The sequence below is a fragment of the Colletes latitarsis genome, chromosome 13, assembly GCF_051014445.1.
Source record: "Colletes latitarsis isolate SP2378_abdomen chromosome 13, iyColLati1, whole genome shotgun sequence".
Taxonomy (NCBI): Eukaryota; Metazoa; Arthropoda; class Insecta; order Hymenoptera; family Colletidae; genus Colletes; species Colletes latitarsis.
Window position 1 is genome coordinate 10694046 of NC_135146.1, and position 17408 is coordinate 10711453.

General features: G+C 26.7%; 2 protein-coding genes across 4 annotated transcripts in view; one reads left to right on the forward strand and one right to left on the reverse strand.

The window, feature by feature from the left end:
- The window catches only part of Chat (Choline acetyltransferase), a 123356-nt gene that overhangs the window by 19070 nt on the left and 86878 nt on the right, over nucleotides 1–17408 (reverse strand). For both annotated transcript variants that reach the window (XM_076780837.1, XM_076780836.1), the window contains exon 3: nucleotides 282–454. In XM_076780837.1, the coding sequence (XP_076636952.1) occupies nucleotides 282–454 (173 nt within the window). The remainder of the gene's footprint in view (nucleotides 1–281; nucleotides 455–17408) is intronic.
- Nucleotides 1–17408, forward strand: part of LOC143349522 (uncharacterized) — a 228747-nt gene that overhangs the window by 14965 nt on the left and 196374 nt on the right. For both annotated transcript variants that reach the window (XM_076780853.1, XM_076780852.1), the window contains exon 2: nucleotides 6978–7136. In XM_076780853.1, coding sequence (XP_076636968.1) covers nucleotides 7028–7136 — 109 coding nt within the window. In that variant the 5' untranslated portion in view covers nucleotides 6978–7027. The remainder of the gene's footprint in view (nucleotides 1–6977; nucleotides 7137–17408) is intronic.

The following is a 17408-nucleotide window of genomic DNA, read 5'->3' on the forward strand; positions in this document are numbered from 1 at the left end:
TTTCTTCCTCGAATTCCTATAAATGCATCCTCCGTATGAACGTTTCAACGTTCGTTAAATTAATAAATTTTCGTAACAATGCGTCCCCCGGTACAGGTCCGTAAAATTGTCATTACAATTTCTTATGATGCTAAATTCGTACAGAAATTGGAATTCCTTCGAGGGAACGAAGACACGTTTGAAATCTTCTTATTTTAATTTAAAAATTAAATATAAATAAAGAGTGTTTGATTTTCTTTCTGAATGTGATTGGTATGTGTTATTGGAAAAATTCTGCTCACCTGTCTAGTAGTTCCTGGTAGTTGAGCAGCTCTGTTAGAAACCTCGCGAGGAACACTGCACCTTCTTTTTGATTGGAAAATCTTTTTGGTCTCGCTGCTAAGCCAGGATTGCTATTAATTGGTAATGCCAGAGGACAGGAAAGGTACATGTCTTGTAACCACCAGTCGGTAGCCTGTAAACAAATGAAAATAATAATAATTAATATACATTTTCTCAATTAAAAAGAACGAAGAGTTCTTCTTTCTTAATTCCTTGATTAATTTATATATATTTATTATTACTATGTTCATAATATTTCTTATTAAAAAAGAAATTAACATCAGAATTATTTGTATATTTTTCCAGGATTCTTTATTAAAGAAGACAGGTCATTTTTATGAATTGGTATTTTTTTTTAAATTCTTGGAATACCTAACTTTTGCATGACAAAGATGTTTATTAATTTGCATAAAATTGTACAGCTATTCGAAATGTTTAATTTATTTCGAATAACTTTCCCTACGCGAGCTTTTATTCACGAACGAGGCTTCATTGTTTAATCCATATTTAATGACGTGTCAGCATAATCCGCCTTTTTGCAAAAGTGTCATAGCTGTCGAGTATGCGAACGGCGATCGCTTCGAATTTCTCGTTACTATCCCTGATTAATTTGTCAAACTTAATTAAACGATAGAAATGATTTTCTAGCAATACTTCAATTACATTATTATAATTCGACAAAATATTTGTTAATTACGAATTAAAATGCAAAATTCGTAATAATTGAATAATTAAATTATTTATGGAAATTTCGTTTTTTTTTTTAAATATTTTTTACTAAAATGAATTGTTTCGAATTCGACAAAATATTTGTTAAATCGGAATTAAAGTTCAAAATTCGTAATAATCGAATAATTAAATTATTGATAGGAATTTCGTTTTTTTAAAATATTTTTTACTAAAATGAATTGTTTCGAATTCGACAAAATATTTGTTAATTACGAATTGAAATGCAAAATTCGTAATAATTGAATAATTAAATTATTTATGGGAATTTCGTTTTTTTTTAAATCTTTTTTACTAAAATTTTTACTAAAAAATTTTACTGAATTCAACAAAATATTTGTTAATTACGAATTAAAGTGCAAAATTCGTGATAATTGAATAATTAAATTATTTATGGAAATTTCGTTTTTTTAAAATATTTTTTACTAAAATGAATTGTTTTGAATTCGACAAAATATTTGTTAATTACGAATTGAAATGCAAAATTCGTAATAATCGAATAATTAAATTATTGATAGGAAATTTCTTTTTTTTTAAAATCATTTTTTACTAAAATGAATTGTTTCGAATTCGACAAAATATTTGTTAATTAGGAATTACAGTGCAAAATTCGTAACAATTGAATAAGAATTAAATTATTGATAGGAATTTCGTTTATTTTTAAATATTTTTTACTACGATTTGTTTTGAATTCGACAAAATATTTGTTAATTAGGAATAATTAAATTAATTAGGAATAATTAAATTATTGATAGGAATTTCGTTTTCTTTTTAAATCTTTTTTATTAAAATGAATTGTTCCGAATTCGACAAAATATTTGTTAAATCGGAATTAAAGTTCAAAATTCGTAATAATCGAATAATTAAATAATTGATAGGAATTTCGTTTTTTTTTTAAATTTTTTACTACAACGATTTGGTTTGAATTCGACAAAATTTGTTAATTAGAAATAATAAAATTAATTAGGAATAATTAAATTATTGATGGGAATTTCGTTTTCTTTTTAAATATTTTTTACTGCAATGAATTGTTTCGAATTCGACAAAATATTTGTTAATTAGAAATTACAGTGCATAATTCGTAATAATTGAATAAAAATTAAATTATTGATAGGAATTTCGTTTATTTTTAAATATTTTTTACCACGATTTGTTTTGAATTCGACAAAATATTTGTTAATTACGAATTACAGTGTAAAATTCGTAATAATTTAATAATTAAATTATTTATGGGAATTTCGTTTTCTTTTTAAATCTTTTTTACTAAAATGAATTGTTTCGAATTCAACAAAATATTTGTTAATTACGAATTAAAGTGCAAAATTCGTAATAATCGAATAATTAAATTATTTATAGGAATTTCGTTCTCTTTTTAAATATTTTTTATTGCAATAAATTGTTTCGAATTCGACAAAATATTTGTTAATTAGGAATTACAGTGCAAAATTCGTAATAATTGAATAAAAATTAAATTATTGATAGGAATTTCGTTTTCTTTTTAAATTTCTTTTACAACGAATTCTTTTAAATTCGACAAAATATTTGTTAATTAGAAATTACAGTGCAAAATTCGTAATAATCGAGTAATTAAATTATTTATAGGAATTTCGTTTATTTTTAAATCTTTTTTACTACAATTTGTTTTGAATTCGACAAAATATTTGTTAATTACGAATTACAGCGCAAAATTCCTAATAATCGAATAATTAAATAATTGATAGGAATTTCGTTTATTTTAAAATCTTTTTTACTAAAATGAATTGTTTCGAAGCAGAGTTATACATGCCTCGATAAAATAGATTAAGTGTTCTTTTGAAATGTCTATAGAACGACATCCATCGCAGTTATTTATGGAACTGCACGATAGCTGCCATTATATTCTACAGGGATAAATTTGAAACGGGAACGATCGAAAGTTTCGCCAGACATTGGTCGAGCTATTGAGAAAAAAAAAGTGCTATTTTTCTTTAGCGTGGCGTTACGTGCATGTTGTATTATGGTTGGAAAGTTCTTCTTTATACATAGATTTCTATTCTTGTCACTGACAAGACTGCCTTCGAATGTCTGACTGTATATCCCCTGCTATTATCTGGGATTATTAGGAAAATTACAAAGTTGCCGATACCATGAGAAATTTTACTGACAGATTTATTTTTGATATTCAATCGATATCTAATAGTCGATAATTACTGTCACAATATCGATATTTTCAGATTTATTGCAGCATACAGGTAATTAAAGTATTTTTTAAATGGAAGATTCAACACGTATTTCAATTTTTCTTATTTTGTAATATTTTCTTATTATAAAATATATAATACATATATATATATATATATATATATATATATATATATATATATATATCTATTGGTGTGCATAAATATTGATATTATGAGATTTATTGCAATACACAGGCAATTAAAATATTTTTTAAATGGAAGATTCAAAATGTATTTCAATTTTTCTTATTTTGTAATATTTTTTTATTATATAATAGTCAATTGGTGTGCATAAATATTGATATTATGAGATTTTTTGCAACACACAGGCAATTAAAATATTTTTTAAACGAGAAAATTGAACCTGTAACATTTTTATTTTTCTCATTTTCTTATTCTGTAATAGTTAATAATTATTATTAAGTATAAATCTCAATATTTTGAGATTTTTTGAAGCACACAGGCAATTAAAATATTTTTTAAATGGAAGATTCAATACATATTTCAATTTTTCTTATTTTGTAATATATTTCTATTATATAATAGTTAATTGATAGGCATAAATATTGATATTATGAGATTTATTGCAGTACACAGGTAATTAAAATATTTTTTAAATGGAAAATTCAACACGTATTTCAATTTTTCTTATTTTGTAATATTTTTTTATTATGTAATAGTCAATTGGTGTGCATAAATATTGATATTATGAGATTTATTGCAACACACAGGCAATTAAAATATTTTTTAAATGGAAGATTCAACACGTATTTCAATTTTTCTTATTTTGTAATATTTTTTTATTATATAATAGTCAATTGGTGTGCATAAATATTGATATTATGAGATTTATTGCAACACACAGGCAATTAAAATATTTTTTAAACGAGAAAATTGAACCTGTACATTTTTATTTTTCTCATTTTATTATTTTGTAATAGTTAATAATTATTGTTAAGCATAAGTATCGATATTTTGAGATTTTTTGGAGCACACAGGCAATTAAAAAATTCCTCAAATCAAAAATTGAACCTGCAATATTCTAATTTTCCTAATTTTCTAATATTTCCTAATTCTATAATGGTCAGTAATCATTAAGCATAAGTATCGATATTTTGAGATTTATTGGAGCACTCAGGCAATTAAAAAATTCCTCAAATCAAAAATTGAGTCTGCAATTATTTAATTTTCCTTATTTTCTAATATTTTCTAATTCTATAATGGTCAATAATCATTGTTAAGCATAAGTATCGATATTTTGAGATTTCTTGGACCACACAGGCAATTAAAAAATTTTTAAATCAAAAATTGTACTTGCAATTATTTAATTTTCCTTATTTTCTAATATTTTCTAATTCTATAATGGTCAATAATCATTGTTAAGCATAAGTATCGATATTTTGAGATTTATTGGAGCACTCAGGCAATTGAAAAATTCCTCAAACCAAAAATTGAACCAGCAATATTCTAATTTTCCTAATTTTCTAATATTTTCTAATTCGATAATAGTTAATAATCATTGTCAAGCATAAATATCTATATTTTGAGATTTCTTGGAGAACACAGGCAATTAAAAAATTCTTTAATTCAAAAATTGCACCTGCAATTATTTAATTTTCCTTATTTTCTAATTCTATAATGGTCAATAATCATTGTTGAGTGTAAATATCGATATTTTGAGATTTATTGGAGCACTCAGGCAATTGAAAAATTCCTCAAACCAAAAATTGAACCTGCAATATTCTATTTTTCCTAATTTTCTAATATTTTCTAATTCTATAATGGTTAATAATCATTGTCAAGCATAAATATCTATATTTTGAGATTTCTTGGAGAACACAGGCAATTAAAAAATTCTTTAATTCAAAAATTGCACCTGCAATTATTTAATTTTCCTTATTTTCTAATTCTATAATGGTCAATAATCATTGTTGAGTGTAAATATCGATATTTTGAGATTTATTGGAGCACTCAGGCAATTAAAAAATTCCTCAAATCAAAAATTGAACCTGCAATTATTTAATTTTCCTTATTTTCTAATATTTTCTAATTCTATAATGGTCAATAATAATTGTTGAGTGTAAATATCGATATTTTGAGATTTCTTGCACTACACAGGCAATTAAAAATCAAAATCAAAAACTTAAATCAAAAATTGAGCCTGTAACATTTTAATTTTCCTTATTTTCTAATGTTTTCTAATTGCATAATGGTCAATAATCATTGTTAAGCGTAAATATCGATATTTTGAGATTTCTTGCACCACACAGGCAATTAAAAATCAAAATCAAAAACTCAAATAAAAAATTGAGCCTGTAACATTTTAATTTTCCTTATTTTCTAATATTTCCTCACTCTGTAATAGTCAATAATCATTGTTAAGCATAAATATCGTTATTTTGAGATTTTTTGGAGCACACAGGCAATTAAAAAATTTCTCAAATCAAAAATTGAACCTGCAATATTTTAATTTTTCTTATTTTCTAATATTTTCTTATTCTGTAATGGTTAATAATCATTGTTGAGTATAAATATCGATATTTTGAGATTTCTCGGAGCACAGAGGCAATTAAAAATCAAATTCCAAAATCAAATCAAAAATTGAACCTTCAATATTTTAATTTTTCTTATTTTCTAATTCTATAATGGTTAATAATTATTGTTAATCATAAGTATCGATATTTTGAGATTTGTTGCACCACACAAGAAATTAAAAAATTCCTCAAATCAAAAATTGAACCTGCAATATTCTAATTTTCCTAATTTTCTAATATTTTCTAATTCTATAATGGTCAATAATCATTGTTAAGCATAAATATCGATAATTTGAGATTTCTTGGACCACACAGGCAATTAAAAAATTTTTTAAATCAAAAATTGAACCTGCAATATTTTAATTTTCCTAATTTTCTAATATTTTCTAATTCTATAATGGTCAATAATCATTGTTAATTATAAGTATCGATATTTTGAGATTTGTTGCACCACACAAGAAATTAAAAAATTCCTCAAATCAAAAATTGAACCTGCAATTATTTAATTTTCCTTATTTTCTAATATTTTCTAATTCCATAATGGTCAATAATCATTGTTAATCATAAATATTGATATTTTGAGATTTCTTGCACCACACGGGCAATTAAAAAATTCCTCAAATCAAAAATTGAACCTGCAATATTCTAATTTTCCTAATTTTCTAATATTTTCTAATTCTATAATGGTTAATAATCATTGTTGAGTATAAATATCGATATTTTGAGATTTCTCGGAGCACAGAGGCAATTAAAAATCAAATTCAAAAACTCAAATCAAAAATTGAACCTTCAATATTTTAATTTTTCTTAATTTCTAATTCTATAATGGTTAATAATTATTGTTAATCATAAGTATCGATATTTTGAGATTTCTTGCACCACACAGGCAATTAAAAAAGTCCTCAAATGAAAAATAGAACCTGCAACAATTTAATTTTCCTTATTTTTTAATATTTTCTAATTCCATAATGGTCAATAATCATTATTAATCATAAATATCAATATTTTGACATATCTTGCACAACACAGGCAATTAAAAAATTCCTCAAATCAAAAATTGAACCTGCAATATTATTTTCTTCACTTTCTAATATTTTCTTATTCTGTAATGGTCAATAATTATTGTTAATGAGAAATTTACGATTCTAATTCAATTTTTCCTATTTTTTTCTAGGTCCACAAGCCTGTATGGGGAAGTGAGGACCAAAAAAGTGCGGAGAACCGATGTTAACCGTGTCAGTGAGGGAAAGTATGGCCGCTTGGTGGATCGTTGCGCCACGGATACGGTTTTGCAGCTGCAAAAGTGAACACTGGGATGCATCAGAGCCTGCAAGTATGTACCACGACACCCATACACGTGCAGATCGAGCAGATACATGCGATTCGAGGGGACGATAATGATCTTTCGCACGTACCTGCTCGTCCGATCTGAGGTTTCTTATTCAATGCGAAGCTGCGATTATGGCAGAGTTCCCTTCGCGCTTCCCTTCCACGGTTCTAACGACATCGACGTAGTCTTTCGGTACTTTTTTTTTCACGAGTGACACGTTTCACTGAGGGGAGGAAAGATTTCCCTTTTTTACCATTCGAGATCGCAGGGAAATTTTCATTTGTATCCATTAGCAATTGTGGAATAAATTGATTGGTCATGAAATTTATTTTCTTCGTTCTATAGAGAGAAATCCATTGATAGGGGATGAAATTTTTATAATAATTTCATGATTTGAAGGTGAATTAATTTATTTTGTAAATATTTGAAAGTAGAAATCAGTTAAGAATTTTTTAATGATCATGAAATTTATTTTTTTCGTTCTGTAGTGAGAAATACATTCATAGGGGATGAAATTTTTATAACAACATTATAATTTGAAGTTAAATTAATTTATTTTATTAATATTTGCAATTAGAAATCAGTTACTAATTTTTTAATTGCCATGAAATTTATTTTTTTCGTTCTATAGAGAGAAATCCATTAATAGGGGATGAAATTTTTATAATAATGCCTCGATTTGATGCTGAATTAATTTATTTTATAAATATATGCAAGTAGAAATCATTTAGTGATTTTTTAATGGTTGTGAAATTTATTTGTTCAGATCTATAGAGAGAAATTCATTAATAGGGGATGAAATTTTTATAATAATGCCTCGATTTGATACTGAAATAATTTATTTTATAAATATTTGCAAGTAGAAATCATTTAGTGATTTTTTAATGGTCGTGAAATTTATTTGTTCAGATCTATAGAGAGAAATTCATTAATAGGGGATGAAATTTTTATAATAATGCCTCGATTTGATGCTGAATTAATTTGTTTTATAAATATTTGCAAGTAGAAATCAGTTACTAATTTTTTAATGATCATGAAATTTATTTGTTTAGTTCTATAGAGAGAAATCCATTCATAAGGGATGAAATTTTTATAATAATGCCTCGATTTGATACTGAAATAATTTATTTTATAAATATTTGCAAGTAGAAATCAGTTAATAATTTTTTAATGATCATGAAACTTATTTTTTTCGTTCTATAGAGAGAAATCCATTGATAGGGGATGAAATTTTTATAATAATTTCATGTTTTGATTGCTAAATTAATTTATTTTGTAAATACTTGCATGAAAGAATCAGTTAGTAATTTTTTAATTGTCATGAAATTTATTTTTTTCGTTCTGTAGAGAGAAATACATTCATAGGGGATGAAATTTTTATAACAACATTATAATTTGATGCTGAATTAATTTATTTTATAAATACTTGCATGTAAGAATCAGTTAGTAATTTTTTAATTGTCATGAAATTTATTTTTTTCGTTCTATAGAGAGAAATACATTCATAGGGGATGAAATTTTTATAACAACATTATAATTTGATGCTGAATTAATTTATTTTATAAATACTTGCATGTAAGAATCAGTTAGTAATTTTTTAATTGCCATGAAACTTATTTTTTTCGTTCTGTAGAGAGAAATACATTCATAGGGGATGAAATTTTTATAACAACATTATAATTTGATGGTGAATTAATTTATTTTATAAATATTTGCAAGTAGAAATCAGTTAGCAATTTTTTAATTGCCATGAAATTTATTTGTTTAATTCTATAGAGAAAAATACATTCATAGGGGATGAAATTTTTATAATAATGCCACGATTTGATACTGAATTAATTTATTTTATAAATATTTGCAAGTAGAAACCATTTAGTGATTTTTTAATGGTCGTGAAATTTATTTGTTCAGTTCTATAGAGAGAAATACTTTCATAGGGGATGAAATTTTTATAACAACATTATAATTTGATGGTGAATTAATTTATTTTATAAATATTTGCAAGTAGAAATCAGTTAGCAATTTTTTAATTGCCATGAAATTTATTTGTTTAATTCTATAGAGAAAAATACATTCATAGGGGATGAAATTTTTATAATAATGCCTCGATTTGATACTGAAATAATTTATTTTATAAATATTTGCAAGTAGAAATCATTTAGTGATTTTTTAATGGTCGTGAAATTTATTTGTTCAGATCTATAGAGAGAAATTCATTAATAGGGGATGAAATTTTTATAATAATGCCTCGATTTGATGCTGAATTAATTTGTTTTATAAATATTTGCAAGTAGAAATCAGTTACTAATTTTTTAATGATCATGAAATTTATTTGTTTAGTTCTATAGAGAGAAATCCATTCATAAGGGATGAAATTTTTATAATAATGCCTCGATTTGATACTGAAATAATTTATTTTATAAATATTTGCAAGTAGAAATCAGTTAATAATTTTTTAATGATCATGAAACTTATTTTTTTCGTTCTATAGAGAGAAATCCATTGATAGGGGATGAAATTTTTATAATAATTTCATGTTTTGATTGCTAAATTAATTTATTTTGTAAATACTTGCATGAAAGAATCAGTTAGTAATTTTTTAATTGTCATGAAATTTATTTTTTTCGTTCTGTAGAGAGAAATACATTCATAGGGGATGAAATTTTTATAACAACATTATAATTTGATGCTGAATTAATTTATTTTATAAATACTTGCATGTAAGAATCAGTTAGTAATTTTTTAATTGTCATGAAATTTATTTTTTTCGTTCTATAGAGAGAAATACATTCATAGGGGATGAAATTTTTATAACAACATTATAATTTGATGCTGAATTAATTTATTTTATAAATACTTGCATGTAAGAATCAGTTAGTAATTTTTTAATTGCCATGAAACTTATTTTTTTCGTTCTGTAGAGAGAAATACATTCATAGGGGATGAAATTTTTATAACAACATTATAATTTGATGGTGAATTAATTTATTTTATAAATATTTGCAAGTAGAAATCAGTTAGCAATTTTTTAATTGCCATGAAACTTATTTTTTTCGTTCTATAGAGAGAAATCCATTAATAGGGGATGAAATTTTTATAATAATGCCTCGATTTGATGCTGAATTAATTTATTTTGTAAATATTTGCAAGTAGAAATCAGTTAGTGATTTTTTAATGGTCGTGAAATTTATTTGTTCAGATCTATAGAGAGAAATTCATTAATAGGGGATGAAATTTTTATAATAATGCCTCGATTTGATGCTGAATTAATTTATTTTGTAAATATTTGCAAGTAGAAATCAGTTAGTAATTTTTTAATTGCCATGAAACTTATTTTTTTCGTTCTATAGAGAGAAATCCATTAATAGAGGATGAAATTTTTATAACATCATTATAATTTGATGGTGAATTAATTTATTTTATAAATATTTGCAAGTAGAAATCAGTTACTAATTGTTTAATGGTCATGAAATTTATTTGTTTAATTCTATAGAGAAAAATACATTCATAGGGGATGAAATTTTTATAATAATGCCACGATTTGATACTGAATTAATTTATTTTATAAATATTTGCAAGTAGAAACCATTTAGTGATTTTTTAATGGTCGTGAAATTTATTTGTTCAGTTCTATAGAGAGAAATACTTTCATAGGGGATGAAATTTTTATAACAACATCATGATTTGATGCTAAATTAATTTATTTTATATATATTTGCAAGTAGAAATCAGTTACTAATTTTTTATTTGCCATGAAACTTATTTTTTTCGTTCTATAGAGAGAAATCCATTAATAGGGGATGAAATTTTTATAGTAACATCGTAATTTGATGTTAAATTAATTTATTTTATTAATATTTGCAATTAGAAATCAGTTACTAATTTTTTAATTGCCATGAAATTTATTTTTTTCGTTCTATAGAGAGAAATCCATTAATAGGGGATGAAATTTTTATAATAATGCCACGATTTGATACTGAAATAATTTATTTTATAAATATTTGCAAGTAGAAATCATTTAGTGATTTTTTAATGATCATGAAATTTATTTGTTTAGTTCTATAGAGAAAAATTCATTAATAGGGGATGAAATTTTTATAATAATTTCACCATTTAATGCTAAATTAATTTTATAAATATTTTCAAGTATAAATTATTCGAATTTATTAGGAATTGTCGTGAAATAAATTAATTAGCCATGAAACTTATTTATTTGTTTACTAGTATAAAGAGAAATCCATTAATAGGGGATGAAATTCTTATAACAACATCATGATTTGATGCTGAATTAATTTATTTTGTAAATATTTGAAAGTAGAGATCAGTTAATAATTTTTTAATGATCATGAAATTTATTTGTTTAGTTCTATAGAGAAAAATTCATTAATAGGGGATGAAATTTTTATAATAATTTCACCATTTAATGCTAAATTAATTTTATAAATATTTTCAAGTATAAATTATTCGACTCTATTAGGAATTGTCGTGAAATAAATTAATTAGCCATGAAACTTATTTATTTGTTTATTTGTATAAAAAGAAATCCATTAATAATTGATTAATAATACATGATTTAATGCTAAATTAAATTATTTTAAAAATACTTGCATGTAAAAACCAATTACTAATTTTTTAATTTCCATGAAACTTATTTATTTGTTTAATTCCATAGATCGAAAAATTAATGTGCATTTTAGGGACGAAATTTTTATAATAACTTCACGATTTAGTACTAAATTAAATTATTTTATAAATATTTGCATGTAAAAATCAATTACTAATTTTTTAATTTCCATCAAACCTATTTATTCGTTTAATTCCATAGATCGAAAAATTAATGTGCATTTGGGGGACGAAATTTTTAAAACAACATCATGATTTAATACTAAATTAAATTATTTCATAAATACTTGCATGTAAAAATCAATTATTAATTTTTTAATTTCCATGAAACTTATTTATTTGTTTAATTCCATAGATCGAAATATTAATGTGCATTTTAGGGACGAAATTTTTATAATAACTTCACGATTTAGTACTAAATTAAATTACTTTATAAATATTTGCATGTAAAAACCAATTACTAATTTTTTAATTTCCATGAAACTTATTTATTCGTTTAATTCCATAGATCGAAAAATTAATGTGCATTTGGGGGACGAAATTTTTAAAACAACATCATGATTTAATACTAAATTAAATTATTTCATAAATACTTGCATGTAAAAACCAATTACTAATTTTTTAATTTCCATGAAACCTATTTATTCGTTTAATTCCATACATCGAAAAATTAATGTGCATTTGGGGTACCAAATTTTTAAAACATCACGATTCAAAGCTAAGTTACCTTATTTGCAACAAAAATTGCTAAAGATAAAATTTACAAAGTTTTACTAGAAGAAATAATTCCAGAATAAATCAAATTTATGGTCACTAAAGTTTGCTATGGGAATTCTATAACTACGCCATTAAATATATAGCCTTTTCTCGACCTAATCGAACGACAATTCTGTACTTTACGACTCATTTATATCGCCTGATTACCTTCTTCTCACCAAATCAAATATTTCTTCATTACCAAAACATTTCTCCGTCGACAATTATTTTCGCGTATCATTTTCTGTCAACGATCTAACGAATTTACTATTTCACGATTAGTTACACTAATAGTTTTCTGTACCCTGTTGATTATTAGGACATCGTAGCTCGTTTAAGGTAATTTATGCGTTCTTAACGAAGAAAATGGCGAAAGGTCTTCGATTTCCTTCGACGTGTGGCTCGATCTAATTAACAGACGTTCGAATGCAACGACAATAGATAAAAAGGATCGCGTAAATCTCGTCTCTCGATCCACCGTCGTTATTCCAGGACAGGAACGTTATTGCGAAATGGAAACTGGAACGTTTCGACAAGATTTGCGAGGATTTTCTGCTGTTTAACGAGACACCACCAAAGATAACGGATTCGTTAAAGTTTACACGAGCAGCATAAATTTACCATCGAATAATCCACCTGTGTTTCGAAACGACGATTAATTTACAGCGCCATCGAGACTTCGATTGCCATTTAATATTTCTAGACACTCGTTGAAACGATTTCCAAACGCATAGTTTTTTGTGGGACGTAAATTCGACTGGAAAATATACAGGGTGTTCGGGCAACCGTGGGAAAAATTTTAATGGGGGATTCTGGAGGCCAAAATAAGACGAAAATTAAGAATACCAATTTGTTGATGGAGGCTTGGTTAAAAAGTTATTAATGATTAAATTTTAAATTTTCAAATCGTTCTGAAAAAATTATATTTAGTTACAGGAGGTAATTACGATCGTTTTTGGTCAATAGATATAACCTCGAAATTCTATCCATTTTCGAGAAAAAAATTCGAGTAGATGTGAAATTTTTCGACAAAATTAAAAATTCTCAAATCGTTCTGAAAAAATTATGGTTAGTTGCAGGGGTCAATTACAATCATTTTTGGTCAATAGACACACCCTCGAAATCGTACTCACTTCTGAGATAAAAAATCCTTACCAAAAATATCATTTCTGGCCAGAAATGTTACCCCGAAACTTTAAAATGTCATAACTTCTGAACGGATTGAAGGATTTTAATGTTTAAAAAGGCAAACAACGCGTATTTTACTAAAGAATATGTAGAAATTCTAAAAATATTGGAAAAGTTGGTCCTTGACCCCGTAAAATGAAAAAAACCCCACAAAAATGGTCGAATTTTCAAACGACCATAACTCCTACAATAGTGAATATATTTCAATGAAACTTTTTTCTGAAGTAGTGCTCATGGGTACCTACAAAAAAGTATTAGACAAAATTTTCGTAGGGCCCCAAACAAATTTGTTAAAAAACAAAAACTGATTTTAAAGAAAAATCGATGGGGGTAGGTGCTTAAATTTTTCGACAAAAAAAGATATTTTGAAATCTGTCTAAAAAAATTATTTTTAGTTAGAGGGGTGTATTACAATCATTTTTGGTCAATAGACATACCCTCGAAATCCTACTCACTTCTGAGATAAAAATTCCTTACCAAAAATATCATTTCTGGCCAGAAATGTTACCCCGAAATTTCTTGTGAATCTTTAAAACGTCATAACTTTTGAACGGATTGAAGGATTTTAATGTTTAAAAAGGCAAACAACGCGTATTTTAGTCTAGAATATGTAGAAATTCTAACAATGTTGAGAAAGCTGGTCCTTGACCCCGCAAAATGAGAAAAACCCCATAAAAATGGTCCAATTTTGAAACAGCCATAACTTCTACAATAGTGAATATATTTCAATGAAACTTTTTTCTGAAGTAGAGCTCATGGGTACCTACAAAAAAGTATTAGACAAAATTTCCGTAGCGCCTCAAACAAATTTGTTAAAAAACAAAAACTGATTTTTAAGAAAAATCGATGGGGGGTAGGTGCTTAAATTTTTCGACGAAAAAAGATATTTTGAAATCTGTCTGAAAAAATTATTTTTAGCTAGGAGGGTCAATAACAATAATTTTTGGTCAATAGACATACCCTCGAAATCCTAACCACTTTCGAGAAAAAAATTCGAGAAAGTGTGAAATTTTTCGATGGGAAAAAAAAAATTTCAAATCGTTCTGGAAAAATTATTTTTAACTAGGAGGGTCTATAACAATAATTTTTTGTCAATAGGCATACCCTCGAAATCCTACTCACTTCTGAGAAAAAAATTGCTTACCAAAAATATCATTTCTGGCCAGAAATGTTACCCCGAAATTTCTTGCGAATCTTTAAAACGTCATAACTTCTGAACGGATTGGACGATTTTAATGTTTAAAAAGGCAAACAACGCGTATTTTACTAGAGAATATGTAGAAATTCTAAAAATATTAGAAAAGTTGGTCCTTGACCCCGCAAAATGAAAAAAACGCCACAAAAATGGTCCAATTTTCAAACGACCATAACTCCTACAATAGTGAATATATTTCAATGAAACATTTTTCTGAAGTAGTGCTCATAGGTACCTACAAAAAAGTATTAGACAAAATTTCCGTAGCGCCTCAAACAAATTTGTTAAAATACAAAAACTGATTTTTAAGAAAAATCGATAGGGGGTTCGTGCTTAAATTTTTCGACAAAAATACAAATTTTCAAATCGTTCTGAAAAAATTATTTTTAGCTAGGAGGGTCAATAACAATAATTTTTTGTCAATAGATATACCCTCGAAATCCTACTTACTTCTGAGAAAAAAATTCCTTACCAAAAATATTATTCCTGGCCAGAAATGTTACCCCGAAATTTCTTGCAAATCTTTAAAACGTCATAACTTCTGAACGGATTGAAGGATTTTAATGTTTAAAAAGGCAAACAACGCGTATTTGACTAGAGAATATGTAAAAATTCTAAAAATATTGGAGAAGTTGGTCCTTGACCCCGCAAAATGAAAAAAACCCCACAAAAATGGTCGAATTTTCAAATGACCATAACTCCTACAATAGTGAATATATTTCAATGAAACTTTTTTCTGAAGTAGTGCTCATAGGTACCTACAAAAAAGTATTAGATAAAATTTCCGTAGCGCCTCAAATAAATTTGTTAAAATACAAAAACTGATGTTTAAGAAAAATCGATAGGGGGTTCGTGCTTAAATTTTTCGACAAAATTAAAAAATTTCAAATCACGCTAAAAAAATTATTGTTAGTTTCAGGAGTCAATTGCAATCATTTTTGGTCATCACACATACCCTCGAAATCCTACCCATTTTCTAGAAAAAAATTCGACAAGGTGCCTAAATTCGACAAAATTAAAAAATTTCAAATCGTTCTAAAAAAATTAGTTTTAGTTTCAGGGGTGAATTACAATCATTTTTCGTGAATAGACATACCCTCGAAATCCTACCCATTTTCTAGAAAAAAATTCGACAAGGTGCCTAAATTCGACAAAATTAAAAAATTTCAAATCGTTCTAAAAAAATTAGTTTTAGTTTCAGGGGTGAATTACAATCATTTTTCGTGAATAGACATACCCTCGAAATCCTACCCATTTTCTAGAAAAAAATTCGACAAGGTGCCTAAATTCGACAAAATTAAAAAATTTCAAATCGTTCTAAAAAAATTAGTTTTAGTTTCAGTGGTAAATTACAATCATTTTTCGTGAATAGACATATCCCCGAAATCTTGCGCATTTTGGAGGAAAAAATTCATTTTATTCTTGATTTTCGTCTTATTTTGGTCTCTAGAATCCCCCATTAAACCCTCTGTATCGTTGAATATCCTTCAAGTTACCAGTCTTTGCAGCTGTTTTTATTCAATAAAAGTCCACCAACATCCCTACCATCTTTTTCTATTAGTTTTTAGAATTTTCTCAGTGTTTATTTAATTTCTGTTGCAACAGTTTTGAGAGTCACTGCATTTCGTCCATTTCCACCCCGTAGGAAACCGATAACCAGCTCCGACCTGTGCACAACCCCGGCTTTCAAACTGTTTTGTCCTCCCTTTTCGTCAAACGACTCTCGTTGCTCAGATAGTCCCGCCACGAGGTATCGAGTTTCCCGTTTAACGCGATACTTCATTAGCCATGGTGAAAACGATGGGTCGAGTCGTGTCGTGCAAAAGATTTCGCTAAATCGATGCCTCCCTTTCGACCATGAAAACTGTTTTCACAACAAAGGACCATCCGCGACAAGAATAGCTTTATTTTCTTTCTTAATACAATTCAATCTTAGAGTACTCTGAATAAATAAATTAAACAAGTTCACAACTAACACTATGTATAAATAAAGTTTCATTCAGAGTGAATAAAAATGGGGAAATCACAAGTATAGGAATCTGCAGTCGAAATGGAAGGTTTGCCAGCGCATTCTAGCGTCAAGAACGCTAACTATCAGTTAGTTCGTGCGTTCTGCCGCTGAGGGCGCTGACCACAGGGAAGCTATTCACAAACACACAGATTTAGCCAAGAATAAAATAAAAAAAGGACCATTCGATTTGATTTTAAGAATTTAATCAACCACTACTACTGATTTTATATTTACAACTGATAGAGATGCTTCCATGGGGTAGGAAAACACGAAACTAACGAGCAACTTGGGGAAATGTGTTTTTGATGTTTTTTAATAGTGGAAGAAAATTTGTTTGAGAGATTTGGAGCTATGAGATGTGCATTTTGGAAACCGCTGGCACAGAAACACACAAACGTAGGCGGTTTCCAGCTGGTGGTCGATAACGCCGAGCTTGCGCGGACGGAGAATCGCGAAGTTAAACACATTCCGCACACGCATCTGTGCAGATATGTGTGTATTA